Source organism: Capra hircus, chromosome 16 (genome assembly GCF_001704415.2).
Source record: "Capra hircus breed San Clemente chromosome 16, ASM170441v1, whole genome shotgun sequence".
Lineage (NCBI taxonomy): Eukaryota > Metazoa > Chordata > Mammalia > Artiodactyla > Bovidae > Capra > Capra hircus.
Window position 1 is genome coordinate 27,879,699 of NC_030823.1, and position 19,513 is coordinate 27,899,211.

The 19,513-nt window shown below is 41.9% G+C and overlaps 1 protein-coding gene across 2 annotated transcripts in view; it reads right to left on the bottom strand.

The window, feature by feature from the left end:
* Positions 1-9,292, bottom strand: part of LIN9 (lin-9 DREAM MuvB core complex component) — an 88,909-nt gene extending 79,617 nt beyond the window's left edge. For both annotated transcript variants that reach the window (XM_005690531.2, XM_018060226.1), the window contains exons 1-3: positions 9,199-9,292; positions 2,659-2,691; positions 1,132-1,226 (exon numbers count right to left, since the gene is read on the bottom strand). In XM_005690531.2, the coding sequence (XP_005690588.1) occupies positions 1,132-1,226; positions 2,659-2,691; positions 9,199-9,277 (207 nt within the window). In that variant the 5' untranslated portion in view covers positions 9,278-9,292. The remainder of the gene's footprint in view (positions 1-1,131; positions 1,227-2,658; positions 2,692-9,198) is intronic.

The window sequence follows — 19,513 nt, forward strand, 5'->3', positions numbered from 1 at the left end:
TTCACATGATGTGTCTCCCGTGTAGGACTGGGTTGGGACAAATTTACTAGACTTTGAGAGTACATTTACTCACTTTAGAGAGTAAATCTAAAAGGTATATAATATTATACTAAATCTGCTATGAAAAATTGTTGACAAATTTCCATTTAATAAAAAGAAGAGATAATAACAGATGCTTGGTAAGTGCACATGAACTAAAAACTTTCAAGTATCCAAAATATATTACAAACTTAAGGATCTGTAATATGAAAAAACTTACAGTCCATCCTAGGTTCAGAGCCTTTATTAATAGAGAAGAACACCAGAAATAATATCCCAGTAACACCCACATCCTTTTCAAATCCTTCTTTCATCATTCAAGACAGTTCCTTGCCTATTTTGAACTGAAGCAGGGGCAGTGGGATAGCAACATATGGGAAGCAACCAGCTGAAATGACACTAGAGGTATGGACCCTTGAAATTAAACCCACTGAGAGCCTTAACAACGCATAGCCCTAACAGGAAGTCCCCTCTACCCTGCTTCCCTCCCCTGACCGTGGGTAGGGAGGAAGAAGAAAATGATGATAACAGGATTGATAAGAGTATGGCCAACTGTCCAGGCTACTGAGACAGCTACTGTCTAACCCAGCTCTGTGTTTCATGATTGACCCCTAAAATTTCCTGGGGCTAGGAGAAGAAAGGCCCCCAAAATTGTTAGTTATGCCAATTAGTGCTCATCTCTACTTCCCAACTTAAATGCATTTACCCTTGACCTCCGCAAGATTTCAAATATCTTACCACTTACCTAGAAATCTTTTTGTAGGGTCCGGAGTCACACACATTTTTTTAATTTAAAAAAAATCTACTAAATCATTAAAAATCTATTAAAAGTAAGATTTGGGGTTGTTGAGTTTTTTTGGTTTACCTATTTAAAGCAAGAATTACTTACAAATGCTTAATGATGAGCAGATATCACAGATTATTTATCTAGATATGACCAAATACTATTCAATGACATTTAAAGAAACAAATGGTTGGAACTGGGAAAAAACCTTAGAAAAAGTTTTATAGTGCTATAAGAATGTGTACAGGACAATAATACAGACAATTTAGCTATCATATTCTAAAGAGTAAAAAAAACTAATTCCTTACCATTTCCACAGCAGAGCCTGTATTTCTGCCTTTCCAAACAGGTGTTTTTTGTAAAGAACTGTACTTTTCATTCCATGTGTTAGATAAGCTTCCCTCTGTAATAAATAATTATTATTTATGATATTTAACAATTCAAAGGACTTATACTATAAATATGGCCTTTTAATAACAGCAATATATCTGAAATATTTACCAATATGGAAAAAATATACTGCCCATAATAATTTTAGTTGATTACAAATGAAAAAAATCTCTTCTGTATTTTCTCATCAAACTTTCTAAATAATTTGACAAGCCGATTCTACTTGAAACTATTACATTTTCATATTAAAACGTGTGGGTTATTTCATTTTGGTTTTCAATAATTCCTCTATTCTAATTTGCCAAGAACTGTCTCAGTACAGTCTGACTGAAAGCAGGCAAGGAAAAATGAGAAAAGTTTTAACTTTGAACTTAGAGCATATTTCTAAACATTTTCTGCTTCAACGTGTAAAACCCTTGATATCTAAAAATGACATATGTGGTATTTTTTTTCCTTAATTCTGTGAAACGTCTTCAGAGTTGTATTCAACCAGAAAAAAATCTGATCAACTGATTAAATATATTAAACATGAAAACTGTGAAATTAAAGAAGGTGAGTTTAATTTTTATAAAAATATGTTTATTTAGAGAGAGACAGAGAAAATTGAGATGAGTATACACAGGATAGTTATTTCTATTTCTTTTTAATTACCTGATAGCATTTTCTAATTTTCCTATAAAAATTTTATGCTCCTTGTATATATTTAAAAAGAGACGTGGCTTTAATATTTCGAGAAAAAAATAGTGGAGTCGTTTTTCTGACATATATTTTAATAAGCACAAAAGAGATCAGATGGGGTTGATCCTTCTAGGCAAATAAATGAAGGTAATCCTGGAAGATAACGTGTTCTCAAGCCAGAAGGACTTGATCTGGTAATATCACCCATCCAAGGTACAACATGGTAGCTTTAAAAACTAAAAGTACTAATGAGCCTATGAGAAGATTTAGATTGGTTCCAAATGTACTTACCCAGTAGAATCTTTGCTCAAGAGATAAAATTTCAAAATTATATTAAAAGGACTGGTCTCATCTACTCATACAAAGAAACAGCAAGACCAAGGAACAAGTCTAACTTTTTCTCAAAATAACACTATCACTGTTTTATTTCAAGAGTTGCATTATTACTTAGCTCACAAAGTTCTTTAAAAATAACCACTGGGAAGCCCTCAAAATACAGCTTAGCCCAGTTGTTAATACATTATTTAAATCCAGTAAGAACTGTTCAGAATGTTTAGTTACAAAGTACTTTAATCAATAATTCTAGAGGGAGAAAACCAAGGGCCAAATTCCCATATGAATTTAAAGTTATCATCAGTGAAAACCAGTATTTAAAAGCTATAGTGAATCATAACCTAGAAAGAAAAGACAATACTATAACCAAATTAATTTAATGAATTATATTCTTAGTTTATGCCATATCTAAAGAATCAAGCTCTGATTCTTACCTTTTAAACTGACAAGTGCTTTTGCTGAAGAGCCTGCAATGAAAACAAATCAGTATTACTTCATAATCAGAGTGAGAGAAAAAGAACTTGGTGATCCACTTAGTTTTAGCAATGTTGAAGTCACAGTTGAACATGCAATTAGAAATAACTAATAAACAGTTCAAGCTATTAACCAGAACTCAGACAACATATGGAAGAACTGGAGACATCTGGGAGTTTTGTTTGAAACTATGAGAACTGGTGAACTTTGTAAGATAGAAAAACACAGAAAGAGAGGAAAGAGGAGGAGTAAGGACAGAAGCAATTTTTGATCCTCAACCAAAAGTGTGCTGGTTCTGGAGAAGGAAAAGAAAAAAGGAACCGACATTTATTGAGGCAAAGATCAAAAGTGGTAATAGAGGTTTAGAAAAGAGAAAATGGAAATGGTCCAGGGACTGTCCTAACAGCCTAGAATGGAAGTCTATGAATGCGAGCACGTACGCTTGAAAGACACAGGTCTGACTAGAGCATTCAGAGAAGCCAAGGACTAGCGTGAAGCTGGAGGGATTCACTAACTAAAACAGTGTATAGCAGAATAACCCGGAAGCTCCTCCTGCACGTGGAAACTGAAGGATTAATAAAGGCCTTCAGGGGATTCTGTTGTAGGTAACTCTCAAGCCCATAACGAGAAACACTGGACTAAAGATTCTGGTGTAAATAAAGGATACAGGATATTTGGGTGAGGAGCTATAGGAAAACTGATAGACAAAGAAGCTTTTATGGGAGAGGGAGAGCACTAAACTGAAAATCTCAGAGTTGGATATGTATACTGCAAAGAAGATCAAGTCATTTGAAAATTAATAAAGTATGATCTCTCTCACTTATATGGGACATCTAGGAAAAATAAAAAAGGGACTTCTCTGGCGGACCAGTGGTTAGAACTCTGCACTTTGACTGTTGAGGGCCGGGGTTCAATCCCTGGTCAGGGAACTAAGATCCCGCAATCCACCCTGCATGGCCAAAATGAGTAATAAAAATTTTTTAATTAAAAAAAAAAAAAAAAAAACCCTACCAAACTGACAGATACAGAGAACAAATTGGTGGTTGTCAGAGGCAGGGGTGGAGGATAGGCAAAATAGGTGAAGGGGGTCAAAAGGTACACACTTCCAGTTATAAGATAAACAAGTCCTGGGGATGTAATATACAGCATGGTAACTAAAGTTAACAATACTGTATTATATTTCTGAAAACTGCTAAAAGAGTAGATCTTAAAAGTCTTCATCACAAGAAAAAAATTGTATCTGTGTGGTGATGGGTGTTAACTAAACTTACTGTGGCAACTGTTTTGCAATATATACAAATATCAAATCATCATACTCATACTTAAAACTAATACAATGTTATACGTTAATTATATCACAATAAAAGAAAGTAACAGGGAGGAAAAAACCTTTCTGTGGTCCAAAATAGAAATTATTCATAGAATTATTAGTGAGCAAAATCTCCCTTTTTAAATTTAAAAAAGTGTTTAGAACACCTTTTCTTTTACTATAGTCATTCCTCATTTTAAAATTTATTTTATTTTAGAACCAACTATTTTTCATCTGTTACTGTGACATCCATTTATGCTTAAAAAATATATAATGTAAGACCAGGCAGTAGTGATGTTATTTGAAAGGTTAGCCATTTACTTATATTGTGAAAAGGTAGGTTTCTAAGTGGTTTGTTATAAATGTCTGTTGGTGATTGCAGCCATGAAATTAAAAGACGCTTGCTCCTTTTAAGGAAAGTTATGACCAACCTAGATAGCATATTCAAAAGCAGAGACATTACTCTGCTAACAAAGGTCCGTCTAGTCAAGGCTATGGTTTTTCCGGTGGTCACGTATGGATGTGAGAGTTGGACTGTGAAGAAAGCTGAGTGCTGAAGAATTGATGCTTTTGAACTGTGGTGTTGGAGAAGACTCTTGAGAGTCCCTTGGACTGCAAGGAGATCCAACCAGTCCATCCTAAAGGAGATCAGTCCAGGTGTTCACTGGAAGGACTGAAGCTGAAGCTGAAACTCCAATACTTTGGCCACCTCATGCGAAGAGCTGACTCATTGGAAAAGACCCTGATGCTGGGAGGGGTTGGGGGCAGGAGGAGAAGGGGACGACTGCGATGGCTGGATGGCATCACCAACTCAATGGACATGAGTTTGGGTAAGCTCTGGGAGTTGGTGATGGACAGGGAGGCCTGGTGTACTGGGTTCATGGGGTCGCAAAGAGTCGGACACAACTGAGAGACTGAACTGAACTGAACATCTAAAAAGAGCCAGTCCATTATGATATTACACAAAACACAAAAATAAATAAATAAATAATGATCTCAGGGGATAAAGTAGAAGATAGAAAAACATGAACTAAGTACAAAAATCAGACAGAAGGAGCAATGATTTATTTATAACTCATACAAATGGACAACAGACTTTAAATGCGAAGTAACAGATAAAGTATCATGGTTCTGCCTATGAAACATTTTTATGCATCTCAGGTCTCCAAACTTCAACTCACTTCTCTTCGAGGCAGTACTCGAGAGGCTTATAGAACAGACAACCCACCAATATCAAAGCCACTCTTGCTTTCCACCTATTCCCTTGCCTAGATGTGGAGAATGGCTAAAAGGGCACCTTAACAGCTTCTGCGTGGCAAACTGAAATTTAACCACCAAAGGCAGTAAAGCTGTAAAGGGAAAGGTGGAGGAGAGGGGCCATAAGGTCTTGCTAAGAAGGATCAAACAATACAACACAACTGGGAAGCAACACATATCCACGTAGCTACCAAGAAAAACAGGGTTCATCTGAGAAAAAGCAGTAACCATTCACTCATTCAGAGAGTATGACTGCATCCTGGCCCCTGCTGTAGGCACTGGGGACATGGACAGCATGCAAAACAGACAAAGTCCATGCTCCTGATGCTCCCCTGGGAATTTACATCCTACTGAGGGGAAATAAACACGTACACACATATCAAGGGAAGATAAGCACCACTGGAAAAAAAAAATAAAGATGGGTGGGAGCTGGTGGAGGGAAGACTGTTTCTATAAAAGGTGCTCATGATTAGCTTCTCTGAAAGGTAATATTTGAGCAGAGATCTAAAGGAAGAGATATGAGCTGTAAGGATATCGTTTCTGCTCCATAAAAGCAGGGAGTGCATCTTGCAGATTCTGACCTACTACCTTTAAGCTTCTTCCTTTCTTGAGAGATAGTATAGCACTAGCCTCTGTTCTCAGGAAGCTTATAGTGTAGCAGAAGGAGGCATACCTTAAACAAGAACATAAAATGACAATGACAATGGTGGTAGCCGCTGTAAAGGAAATAAGTAGGGGATCGCAGTGTGGAGAGTAACTAACTTTACATATGGTAGTTACGGAAGGCTTCTCTGAGAAGGTAACTCATGAAAAAGACTAGTGATGAGAGAACAGGAGGTCAAAGCAACAAGTCAGGGTGGTAGAAACAGCAAGTAAAAAAGCCCTGAGGTAGATCACTTAGAATACGAAGGAAGGGTAAGGGGCAATATTATGCTTGGGGACTCATTGGCAGGAGAAGGGTGGTATGAAAAAAGAGCGGAGAAAGAAACCAGCTGTCAAGCATGAAACTGCAAGCATGAAGAAAAACAGAAATGGCACCTTCTCTGGTAGGGCTTCTAACCAAAGGTAGCAAACGCAAAGCTGCAATTGTGACAGCTGCCACTAAGAAATTACACAGTGGTATGAAAACATTTAATAAGAAGATGCATTATTTGTCAGGGAGGACAGAAGCCTAAAATGGGATCTAACGGATAAAGTAGAAGTTAACTGGAAGTGAGGGGAAGGAAGAGTGTTCCATGTAGACAGAATAGCATGCGCAAAGACCCTACAAAAAAGAAAGCCAAGTGATTATATGGATTGAAAAAGGTCCAGTTTAGCTCAAAGGGACAGAATGAGAGGGACAGTAGTTCAAAATAGTGCTGGAGAGATGGGGAATGGCCAGACCACAAAGGGTCTTGTAGTCAGTCGAGTTTTCAGCAATAGGATGACATACGTATATTTCGAAAGGATCTCTGGCTGTGTGTAGGCTGAAGGCGAGGGTTAAGGTGGTGGATTAATGGGAGGCTGAAGTGAATCATGCAGAAGAGATGGTGACAACTTGGATGAGGATGAAGGTAAAAAAAGTAGGGAAAACTGAGAGATATTTAAAAGGTAAAAGTTACAGTATTTAGTAAAAGCTTAAATATGGGGAGTGAGCAAGGTACCTTCAGTCTAGGTTTTGGCTGATGGCAGTGGAGCCATTCATTCAACCAGAACCAGGGAAAGTCTCTCTGTACTGGGGTAGGATGATGAGGTAGATCTTGAACCCATAAAGCCTGAGGGGCCTCTAAGACGATGTGTGAAATGAGCAGGAGCTGTTTAGCACAGAGGCTCACTGGAAAGTTCTGGGCTGAAGACAGCCTCAACTACCTCATTAAGAGTACTTACCTGAACTGGAATGAGGATTAAATGAGCAAATGTATCCAATATGCTTTGCACAGCACCTGATGCATAATTAGGACTAAATAAACGGTAGCTTTTTCATTGATAATGTTATACAGACTATTGGATAACTTATAACTAGCTCCCTTGACCAAATCTGGCAAAGAAACATATTGCTACTTCTAGTATCAAACTGAAATAACTTCTGCTCCAGTCATTAACCATGCCTCTTACCCTACATTCAATTCCATTTAAATTAAGCATATATATATATATATATATACACACACACACACACACACACCTGACTTGTGGCACTGTGTGACAAACCAGGTAAATCAATCCCTGCTTTCAACAAGCTCTGGTCAAGCTAAACAAGACATATACTGGACAAGCTAAGGTGCACGCCACACACACCCTAGTGTACCAGAGATGTTACAAAGTAATATAAATGACTACAGTATACAGTGTAGCTGGAATTTGAACCCTAGTGTGTCATTCTAAATGAAAGTTATCAAGTGGCTGGGACTTCTAAGAGGTGATAAAAGATTATGACAAAGAGAGCAAAGATTTCCAGATGATGAGTGCACTGTGTAGGCCTACCTTTATTTAGGAGCATCCTAAATCACAAAAGCATTCTCCATACAAGAAATAATAATATTCGTTGGTGGTCTATGGTTGTGCCTTGTCCAATACAGTGGTCAATAGCCATATGTAATTATTTAGGCTTAAATTAACAAAAATCAAATGAAATTTAAAAGTCACTGTAGCCATTTCTGAAGAGTTCCAAGAGCCAATACGGCTAGTGGCTACCCTACTGGACGTTGCAAAACAGAACAATCTCCATCGCTGAGAAAGTTCCATTGGAATTCAGCACTGGTCTAGAGCAAATCTGAAACACAAACTCTCTTAATACAACTTTTTACCAGTTTGGCAACTTGAACTTTCAACTTTATAACACATTAAGATGATATGACCACACAAGGAAAACAGAATTGGCTGTTTTCAGCCCTCAATTTAAGGGTCTTGCACAGACAGATTTAACAGTGATTGTTAAATCACTTTTGTTTTCTTTATACTAAAACTCTCATAAATAACACGGATACATAAACTGGATAGTGAGTGTGAATCAGGTCTCTTCTGTGATTAACTAAAATATCTGCCTTTATCCTGTATACTTTATACAACATTGTAAACTACAAAATTAAGTTCTATTGTGCTTAAACTACGAATTAGTGCTTTTACTTACTAAACACAAGTGAATACCAGATGAGTAAACACGGTTAAGGGAGGCAATGCACAGGGTGGGAGTCAGGGAAGAGTACTGCATGTGCCTGGTGTGATGGTCACATCCCTGCATAAAGGTACCCCCAGGATTCCTAAGACACACACGCACAGAAGAAAGTCAGTCGGATGGGGGCTCCCTCAACCTTGTGGACCCTGTCTGTATTACCTCTGGAAAGCTCCACAGCCACCTGTGGTCCCAGGGGAAGGGGCCAGCCCTTTGACACGGAAACGCTTCTCGGGGTGGACACACCGGAGGAAGATAGGAAGGGCAGTGATGATCAGAAGTGCCCGCAGCGGCAGAAACTGTGACAGGACAGGATCAGAGACCCAGGCAAGAAGAAGGGCTGCGACCACCCTCTCCCCAGCCCGAGACCTTCTCGGCCCCCGGACAACGAGTTACATAACCCCGTCAGGCGTCTCTCCGCGCCAGGCGAATGGTGCAGGCGGCGAGGACAGCCCCCGCGGCCGGGGGCCGCTCTTCCCCCACCGCGGCCCGGGGCCCAAGCAGGGCCAGGGGAGCTGCCACTGCCTCTGCCTCGCACGGGCTGGACCCCTGGGCTTTCGGTTTCCGGCCCTGGCGCTCACACACCCCAGAAACCAACACACAGACACCATAACAAAGGCGGCGACGCGGCGGCAACACCGAGGTGGAAGGACTAGGGGACCGCGGCGGGGCTGGCAGTCAGCTCACTTGCTCGGCAGAGGGCACGGCCGCCCGTCCCGGCCGATGCAACCCGGGGGCAAGCGGCAGGCGGGAAGAGTGGGGGTGCTTTGAGGTGCTACTCACTCTCATCAGGCAACTGGTCGAGCTCCGCCATCTTGAACGAGCCGCGCCGCTTTTTCAAAGGCTGCCCGCCGCGGTGCATTGTGGGGCGGAGACTGTCTTTGCGAGGGAGGTTCGAATGCGGAGCTCGCTGCCCGCGGCGCAGCGCGGCGTTGCTCCCGCCGCGGCCGGCTGAGGCGGGCCCGGCTCCGCCCGCTCCTGCCTGGGGAGGGTATACAGCCTAGTGGGGCCGCGTCTCGCCCCTCCACCCCCGCCCCCGGCCGGGCCGGAGGGAGGGGGAGGGAGGCCGCGCGGACAGGCCCATCTCGCGCCGCCCCTGCCCGGGCCCGGCGCCGGAGCGCGGGGGGGCGCGGCGCGAGCTAGTGTGTCCCGCCCGGGCCCTCTCCCGGCCCGCGCGGCCCTCCTCCTCGGGGGCTCGCTCCCGGCGCGCGTTTCGCGTCTCTCGCTGCAGCTGCGGGAACTGCAGGCTGTTTATTCCGAGTGGGGAAAAGGAGGGAAGGTGGGGAGGAGGCCCGGGCCGGTTAAGGAGCGGGGATAGCAGGCATCACCTGTGGGCCTGGCGCGGGGAGAGGCCCCAGGTTCTTGGCCGTCTTCCCCTAGGGGGTTTTACTCGTAAAATTTTCACGGCTCCCCAAGCCCACGTTTCTCCCACGTTTCCATTCCTTCCTTTCTCCGGAGAGCTGGAGGGAGGGCCGGGAAGGAGGGCTCGGACCGCCTCAGCCCCACAGCTTGTCTGCCCCGGACTCGCGGTTCCCCGAGCCCCTCTCTGACTGGGGCCACTCCTTCCAATTGCGTGGAGCTTGGAGGTGAGACCTTGAGAGGTCATGAAGTTAGTCACTTGGGTCGGCAGCCGAAGAACTGTTTTGCTCAGCCCTTTGATCCATTCACAGTAGACCATGTAGTGAGCTGGGAGAGAATTCCAGAACCAGGAAGTGGAGGCTTGGAGAGGATACAGACAAAACCCGACAGTAACACTTCAAGATGAAGTATCCTGATGGAAATGTTATGAGAACACAGAATGAGAAGTCATCCAGTTTTGAAAGAAGCCCAGGGAAAGATTTCACCATTTCAGACTTTAATTGTGCAATAATAAACCACTCTTGCTTTTCAACAATTCATCTAACAATGTTATTGAGCGCCAGTCCTTTCTTTCCAGGGATATGTGGGGGAGGGGCTGGGGTGAGGGAGATAGTTAAGCAATGAGAATACAACATAGGTGAATTCCAGGAACTAAAAAGTTAAAAGGTAGTAGACGGAGGTAGGTGGTAGAGATGAAGACGGCAGAACACAGGCCAGCCTGGGCTAAGGAGCTGAACTTGCTAAGAGCACGGGAGCAATGGATAGGTGGAGTTTTAAAGGGTAGGGCTGGCATGTTTCCATTTGTGTTGTAGAATAAAAATGTGGAAAACTGAGTGTGACAACTTGAGAGTTCTGGAAACCAGTCAGGGGAAAGCCTGCTGGGGCAGGCAGGCAAAGGAGAACAGATGATCAGTACCAACCACCCTAGAGCTTCAGACGGTGGACTTGGGAGCCCCAAGGCCTGGGATTCTGGCTGCTAGTTGTATAATCTCAGGCAAATTTGTTTCTTAACTTAATTCTCTGTGCCTCAGTTTCTCATAATAACAGGGTTGTTTTGAGGATAAATGACTTGATGAACCTAAAGACCTCATAATACTTCCTGGAACACGTTTTGGCTCAAATGTTAGCTATTGCCACTACCACTTTACTTTAGAGAGTATCACTGGATGCCAATTTTGTGCCTTGGGTAACTGGGTGCTGCCGCTTGTTGAGGCAGGAGGAGGTGAATCAGGGTGTAAAAGGAAAGGGGGTGACTAAATTTTACAAGTAATCCTTTCATTGGTAACTTAACCCCTTCTGCGCCATTTAATCACATTCTGATCTACCTTCTTACAAAGAAAAAAAAAACTTATGGCAGGCAAACGAGGTTTTAAGGCAGTTTTCACACATACACATATACATAACAGTTCAGTTAAGTTGCTCAGTCGTGTCCAACTCTTTGCAACCCTGTGAACCGCAGCACGCCAGGCCTCCCTGTCCATCACCAACTCCCAGAGTTTACCCAAACTCATGTCCATTGAGTCAGTGATGCCATGCAACCATCTCACCCTCTGTTGTCCCCTTTTCCTACTGCCTTCACTCTTTCCCAGCATCAGGGTCTTTTCAAATGAATCAGCTATTCGCATCAGGTGGCCAAAGTACTGGAAGTTTCAGCTTCAACATCAGTCCTTCCAATGAACACCCAGGACTGATCTCCTTTAGGATGGATTGGTTGGATGTTCTTGCAGTCCAAGGGACTCTCAAGAGTCTTCTCCAACACCACAGTTCAAAAGCATCAATTCTTCAGCGCTCAGCTTTCTTTATAACTCTCACATCCATACATGACTACCAGAAAAACCATAGCCTTGACTAGACGGACCTTTGTTGGTAAAGTAATGTCTCCGCTTTTTAATATGCTATCTAGGTTGGTCTTCACTTTTCTTCCAAGGAGCAAGCGTCTTTTAATTTCATGGCTGCAGTCACCATCTGCAGTGATTTTGGAGCCCAGAAAAATAAAGTCAGCCACTGTTTCCCCTGTTTCCCCATCTATTTGCCATGAAGTGATGGGATTGGATGCCATAATCTTAAGTTTTCTGAATGTTGAGCTTTAAGCCAACTTTTTCACTCTCTTCTTTCACTTTCACAAGAGGCTCTTTAGTTCTTCTTTCTGCCATAAGGGTGGTATCATCTGCATATCTGAGGTTATTGATATTTCTCCTGGCAATCTTGATTCCAGCTTGTGCTTCATCCAGCCCAGCGTTTCTCATGATGTACTCTGCATATAAGTTAAATAAGCAGGGTGACAATATACACCTTGATGTACTCTTTTTCCACTAGTAATCTGCATTTTATACAAGAACCCTAAATGAGTCTTCTCACACTCCTAAGTCTGAAGCTGTATCTCAGCCTTAGATCTACCACTTACTAGCTTTGTGACTACACACAAGGAATTGAACTATTTATTATTTTCAATGAGATTCTTTACTGGATATTTATGAGGATGTTTATAATCATTGCTTACTTGATCCTTCCAACAATCTGGCGACTTGTTCAAGGACAACATTGACTGGGTGATAGAATTAGGAATCTAGCCCACTCTCAGAGCCTCAGTTTCTCCCTTTATGATGTGAGGATAATACATCCATCATGATGTTGTTAAATTTCCTCCAATTGTGTATTCCAATTTAAAATGACATGATTATATGTCATTGTTTGTTTCTTGTTTATTTAAAACATTTAAAAATTTATTTTTAATTGGAGGATAATTGCTTTATGATGTTATGTTTGTTTTTGCCATACAACAATATGAATCAGCTATAAGTATACATATGTCCCCTCCCTCTTGAACCTCCCTTTCACTCCCGCCCCTCCAGGTTGTCACAGAACACTGGGTTGAGCTGCTTGTGTTACACAGCAACTTCCCACTAGCTATCTGTTTTGCAACATGGTAATGTATATGTTTCAAAGCTATTTGCTGAATTCATCCCACACTTTCCTTCCCTCACTGTGGTAAAGAACCAATCTGCCAACACAAGAGACGTAAGAGATGTGAGTTCGATCCCTGAGTTGGGAAGATCCCCTGGAGGAGGACGTAGCAACCCACTCCACTATTCTTACCTGGAGATCCCATGGAGAGAGGAGCCTGGCGGGTTATAATCCATAGTGTCACAAAGAGTCGGACATGACTGAAGTGACTTAGCATAGCACGTAATCTCCCCCCACCGTGTCCACAAGTCTGTTCTTTGTGTCTGTGTCTCTATTCCTCCCTTGCAAATAGGTTTATCAGCACCATTTTTCTAGATTACATATATATGTGTTAATATAATATTTGTTTTTCTCTTTCTGACTTACTTCATTCTGTCTCTAGATTCATCTACCACACTAGAACTGACTCAAATCCTTTTTTTTTTTTTTTTTAATGGCTGAGCAATATTCAGCTGGGAGTCATTGTTTGGTTGAAGAAAAAAAACCCTAAAATTTCACAAGGACAATAGTCATGAAAATAAGTCATAAGGAAAATAAACATAGCCACATTTTAGGGATATTGTTTGATCATTTCCAGTCCCATGGCTGGAAACTCAAATATTGAGTTATTTTTGTATTAACTTGTGTACTTCAAGGGCTTCCCAGATGGGGCTAGTGGTAAAGAACCCAACTGCCAATTCAGGAGACATGGGTTTGATCCCTGGGTTGGGAAGATCCCCTGGGAGAGGGCATGGCAACCCACTTTAGTATTTTTGCCTGGACAATCCCTGGACAGAGGAGCCTGGTGGGCAACAGTCCATAGGGTAGCAAAGAGTAAGACACGACTGAAGTGACTTAGCACTAATGCACAGGTACTTCGAAGGACACTATCAAGAAAGCAAAAAAAAAAAAAAAACACCAGCCCTCAGAATGGGAGAAATATTTGTAAATCACATGCTTCATAAGGAACTTGTGTTCAAAATATATAAAGAAATCTTACAACTTGATAATAAAAAGATAACCCAACTCAAAGATGGGCAAAGGATCCAAAGAAGATATAAGGCAATAAGCACATGAAAAGATGCTCAATATCATTAGTCAGGGAAATTTAAATCAAAACTACAATGAGAGACTTCCCTGTTGGTCCAGTGGCTAAGACTCTAGGCTCCCAATGCAGGGAGCCCAGGTTCAATCCCTGGTCAGGGAACTATATCCCACATGCCATAGCTAAGACCCTGGTGCCGCCAAATAAATAAATAACAAATATTAAAAAAAAAAAAACCCACAATGAGATACCACTTCACACTCACTGGGGTAGCTATGCTCAACAAGACAGATAATAGCTAGTGTTGACAAAGTCATGGAAGAATTGAAATCTTTGTGTACAGATGCTGGGAATGTAAACTGGTATAGCCAGTATGGAAAATAGTATAGTGGTTCCTCAAAAAAATTGAAGAGCAAAATCATATGCTCTAGTAATTCTACTTCTTCTGAGTGTTGAAAGCCAGGTCTTGAAATATTTGTAGACTTATGTTCATACAACCATTAGTCACAATAATAAAGAGGTGGAAGTAACCAAGGTGTCCATCAATATTGAATGGATAAAAAAAATATGGTAAATGCATACAATGGGATATTATATTATTCCTCAGCCTCAAAAAGGAAGGAAATTCTAACATATGCACAATATGGATGAACTTTGAAGACATCATGCTAAGTAAAATAAGCCAGTCACACGCACACACAAAAGTATTGTATGATTCCTTTTACATGAGCTAATCAGATTCAAAAGGCTTCCCTGGTGGCTCAGACACTAAAGCGTCTGCCTGCAATGTGGGAGACCCGGGTTCGATCCCAGGGTCGGGAAGATCCTCTAGAGAAGGAAATGGCAACCCACTCCAGTACCCCTGCCTGGAAAATCCCATGGACAGAGGAGCCTGATATGCTACAGTCCATGGGATTGCAAAGAGTCAGACATGACTGAGTGACTTCACTCACTCACTCACTCACTCACTCACATTCATAGAAACAGAAGGCAGAATGGTGGTTGCCAGGGACTGGGAGAGGCGGAAATGGGGAGTTACTGTTTAATGGTTATGGAGCTTCAATTTGGAAAGATAAAGTTCTGAGATGGATGGTGGTAATGTTTGTGTAGTGTATGAATATACTTAATGCTACTGAACTGTACACCTAAAAATAGTTAATATGGTAAGTTTTATATTATGTATATTTTACCACTATTAAAATACACATTGTACAAATAGTATACACAATGTGATCTTATTTATAAATACACATGCAGAGACTAAAATCTGAAACAAAAGATATACAATGGTAGCTGTCTCTCAGTGGTAGGATTATGAGTGATTTTTATTCTCTTTATATCTGTATTTATCATTTTTCTACAGTAAGATTTTGTTATTTTCATGATAAAACCAGTTGTTGAAAAAAGTGGTATATAATAGTAATAGTAATAATGGGACATTACCTAGCCATAAAAAGAAATGTACTAATGCATGCTACAACATAGGTGAGCCTTGAAAACATGCTAAGTGAAAAAAGCCAGTCACAAAAGACCACGTATTGTATGATCCCATTCATATGAAATGTCCAGAATAGGCAAATCCATAGTGACAGAAAGCAGATTAATGGTTACGTAAGGCTGGAGTTGGCAAATGTGGGAGACCTGGGTTCAGTCCCGGGGTTGGGAAGATCCCCTGGAGGAGGGCATGGCAACCCATTCCAGTATTCTTGTCTGGAGAATCCCCATGAACAGTGGAGCCTGACGGGCTGCAGTCCATGACTGCAATCCATGGGGTCGCAGAGTCGGACACAACTGAGCGACTAATCACAGCACAGCACAAGGATGGAGTTGAGGAGACAGAGGAGGGATTGGAGGTGGGGGAGAATCCGGAATAACTACCCAAGGATGCAACACTTCCTTTTGGAGTGAAGTAAATGTTCTAAAATTGACTTATTGCAGTGATGGCTGCATACCTCTGTGCATGTACTACAACCCACTGAATTATAAGTTTTAAATAGATAAATTTCATGGTATGTGCAATATCTCTCAATAAAGTTGTTACATAAATCTTATTTTCAGACTCTTTGGGTTTTACCTCAATCTAAAATCTTTGGTAGTCACTGAAAAAAAAAAAAAAAGGTTTATTTATTTATTACTTTCGGCTGTGCTGGGTCTTCGTTGCTGCAAGCAGGCTTTCTCTAGTTGTGACAAGCCCGGGCTACTCTTCATTGTGGTGCCCAGGCTTCTCGTTGCGGTGGCTCCTCTTGTTGCAGAGCACAGGCTTCAGTAGTTTCGGTTCACGGACTCTAGAGCCCTGGCTCAGTAGTTATGACGTTTGGGCTTAGTTGCTCCGAGGCATGTGGGATCTTTCCGGTCCAGGGATCAAACCTGTATCCCCTGCACTGGCTGGCAGATTCTTTACCACCGAAAAGAAAGAAAGTGAAGTCTCTCAGTCGTGTCTGAGTCTTTGTGACCCTATGGACTGTAGCCCACCAGGGTCCTCCATCCATGGAGTACTCTAGGCAAGAGTACTGGAGTGGGTTGCCATTTCCTTCTCTAGGGGAATCTTCCCGACCCAGGGATCGAACCCGGGTCTCCCGCATTTCCGGCAGATGCTTTACTGTCTGAGCCATCAGGAAAATCCCCCCATAATCACTTTTTGTAGAATCCTTTTCTAAGTCACTCAGTGAAGATGCAAAGTCAACTGCCCCCTGCTGAGCAATTTTAAATGATAGATACAAACAAAAGATCGATATCAAATGCTTTCCTGTCCACTCTGTCTTTTCTGCGGAACATTCTACTTCCTATTCCGCAAATTATGCTGGAAAGAGAAGCTGCTTTTTCCTGTTCAACCCAAGTAACTACAGGAAGATGCAAATTGAATTCTTGACAGATCCTATTTCTTTAGAATGACCCTTAAGAGGGTCATCCAATACCAATTTTTCCTGAGACCCAGGTAAAAGTATCATTTAGTTTAAAAACAACAACAGAGGAGGGGATCATTAAACCTATTTCCTAAGGCTTTTCTGTGAACTAAATGAGATCAGTTCTGAAAAACACCTGGCCCATATCCCAACACAGAAACACCATCTCCTGCTACTCTTTCCTATGTCCTGTTTCCCTAACTGTACCAAGAAAAAACTAAATGTTGTGAGTTGTATTTATGAGAAACTACTTCTAAAGACATTATGCTCAGCAAACTTTAGTAGCGTATCCCAGTTTTTTTTTTTTTTAGTGAGGATCTCTTTGTTGTTCATTCTACAAAATGGAGTCAAGCCTAAGGAAAAACATCACTTCCTTGAAGGAATAAGAGCAACTTCTTTCACCAAGTATCTTTCATAACAAACTATGGAAAAAGTTGTACTAGATTATCCCATGAGAGGGAAAGTAGAAAAACATACTCCCCACAGAAATGAACATACTCAATCATTGTCTAGAATTTTCTAAATGAATTGAGGAACATCAACTAGGGGGCGCATGGGATTAGACTACCCAATAAGGAGTGCCACGTCATCAATGCTGCCCAAACCAGAAAGATGGCTTCATGAAGTGGATTTACGGATTTTAGCCCCAAAAGATTGTCCCTTCAGGACATGTATATGTCTATGGGATGTAAGAAAACATTAAGAGTTGGATAATCATTGATTTTGCTTTCATTTCTAAACCCTCAGATTCTAAGCAATTCAAAAGGGTGAAATTATCCAGTAGTTGATCAGCAAATATTTATTAAGCACCTAGTGTGACATGCTTTAGGTAACATTCAATGTGACATAGTGCCTACCCTTACAGATTGTGTGGACTAGTGGAAGACACAGATTCTTCCAGCTATTACAGTCGTGTGATAAATGGTATGAGGTTGAGGACAGGATGCTATAGAAGCATACAGGAGCAGGGAGCAGGAAAGTTTTCATAGGGAAATGGTGTCTGAACTGAGACCTGAAGAATGAGTAGAAGTTAGGGGAAGGAAGTGGAAGAAGAAACTAATAGTATTAATGGCAGAGGGTCACGAACAGAGGCCCAGAAGTGAGAAAGTAAATGACTTTTATTCCAGGATATTTAAGTAGTTCAGGATGGCTGGAGAGTTTAAGATATGGCAAGAGAGCACTTCCCTGGTAGTCCAGTGGCTAAGACTCCACATTCCCAATGCAGAGGGCCTGGGTTTGACCCTTGCTAGCTAGGGGAACTAGATCCCACGTGCCGCAACTAAGACCTGGCACAGTCAAATAAATAAATAAATAAATTTTTTTTAAAAAGTTATGTCAAGAGGAAAACTAGAGAAATAAACATGGGTCACACAAGAGTCAGAGGGAGCTTGAAAAACTTTTCCTGAAGTGACTTTTGCTAGCTATGATAATAGATGCCTTGTAGATCTCCAGCTGTGAGGAATGTAGTTGGTTGGCAGGCCCCCTGCTGCACCCTAAGGTCTGCTCAGCATTTCTGCTGATGCCAGGCTCTCCTCTGGCTGCTGCTCCTAGCCAGTAACTGAGCATGGCAGAGCTGCCGGAGCCAAACCATTCGTACTCAACATGGGCCTCCTATATTGGGCAATCTTGGCCCTGGGGCTCCTGCGTGGCATGGTCTGGATTGGCTGCATACTCATCTAGCTGCCTGCAACATGACGGTGACCCTTGGCAACACTGTGGAACATAATAAATGCTGTTCTGTGACTGCTGGTCTGTATTTGGGGTGCAAGATATACCAGTTTGTCAGCATTGATTAATAGTTGTTTCTTTGGTGGAGTCTTGGGGATTTCAATGATTAGAGCTGGTCATGGAGCTAGAATATGCCTACACTATCAGCTCACTCTAAGTGATCTCCACCGTGAGTCAATTTTAGACTCCTTGGTACACAAGCTAATGGTGGTTTGAGACCTGGAGACAAAGTGCATCCTGTGGGATCCAGCAGTGGGTGAACAAAGAAGCCTGTACCTGAGATCTCCAGCCCCTTCATTGCATAACTTTGCTGGGGACTGGGAATTCCTTAACCACTGGTGGCCCAGTGGTTAAGACTCCACACTTCCAATGCAAGGGACATGGGTTCAATCCCTAGTCAGGGAACAAGGACCCCACATGCTACAGGGCATGGCCAAATAGTAAACAAATAAAAATGAATAGAAAAATTGTCCTGTGCCAAGAGTGAGCACTAATGTAAACTGAGAACTTTGAGAGATAATGGCGTGTCCACGTAGCTTCATGAGTTGTAACAAATGTACCACACTGGTGGGAGATGTGTAAATGGGGAGGCTGTGCATGTGTGGGGGACAGGGGGTGTATAAGAAACCTCTGTACCTTCTGTTCAATTTTGCTACTAAAATTGCTCTTTAAAAATAAAGTCTAAAAACACATAAACAAAAAAACTATGAGTGTAAGCTGTTGGAGTCTTGTGAGTCCTTCCAGCAATCAAACATTGCAAGTGATTAAAGCATAGTTAGCACAGTCTCCCACCTGGCCTGCCCAAGACAGTCCTGGAACTGCATTACAACTGGAGCCTCCTCCTATGGGAAGCTCGTCCCTTCCTTTCATCTCCTTTTACAGGTGTCAGACCTGGAGTCTGCTCTGAGGCTCTCCCCACACCCTCTTGCTCCCTCTCTGCTTTATCTTTCAAAAATGTTTCCCCAAATAAATCTTCTGTATATCTGATTCCCTCCTGACATCTGCTTCTCAGAGCACCTGAACTGGAACTGTATGTATTAGGAAATAGTCTGGAAAAGCAGGTGTTACAATGAACTTTGAACTGGATAACTCATCATCTGGCTGGCAGGGAATATCCCAA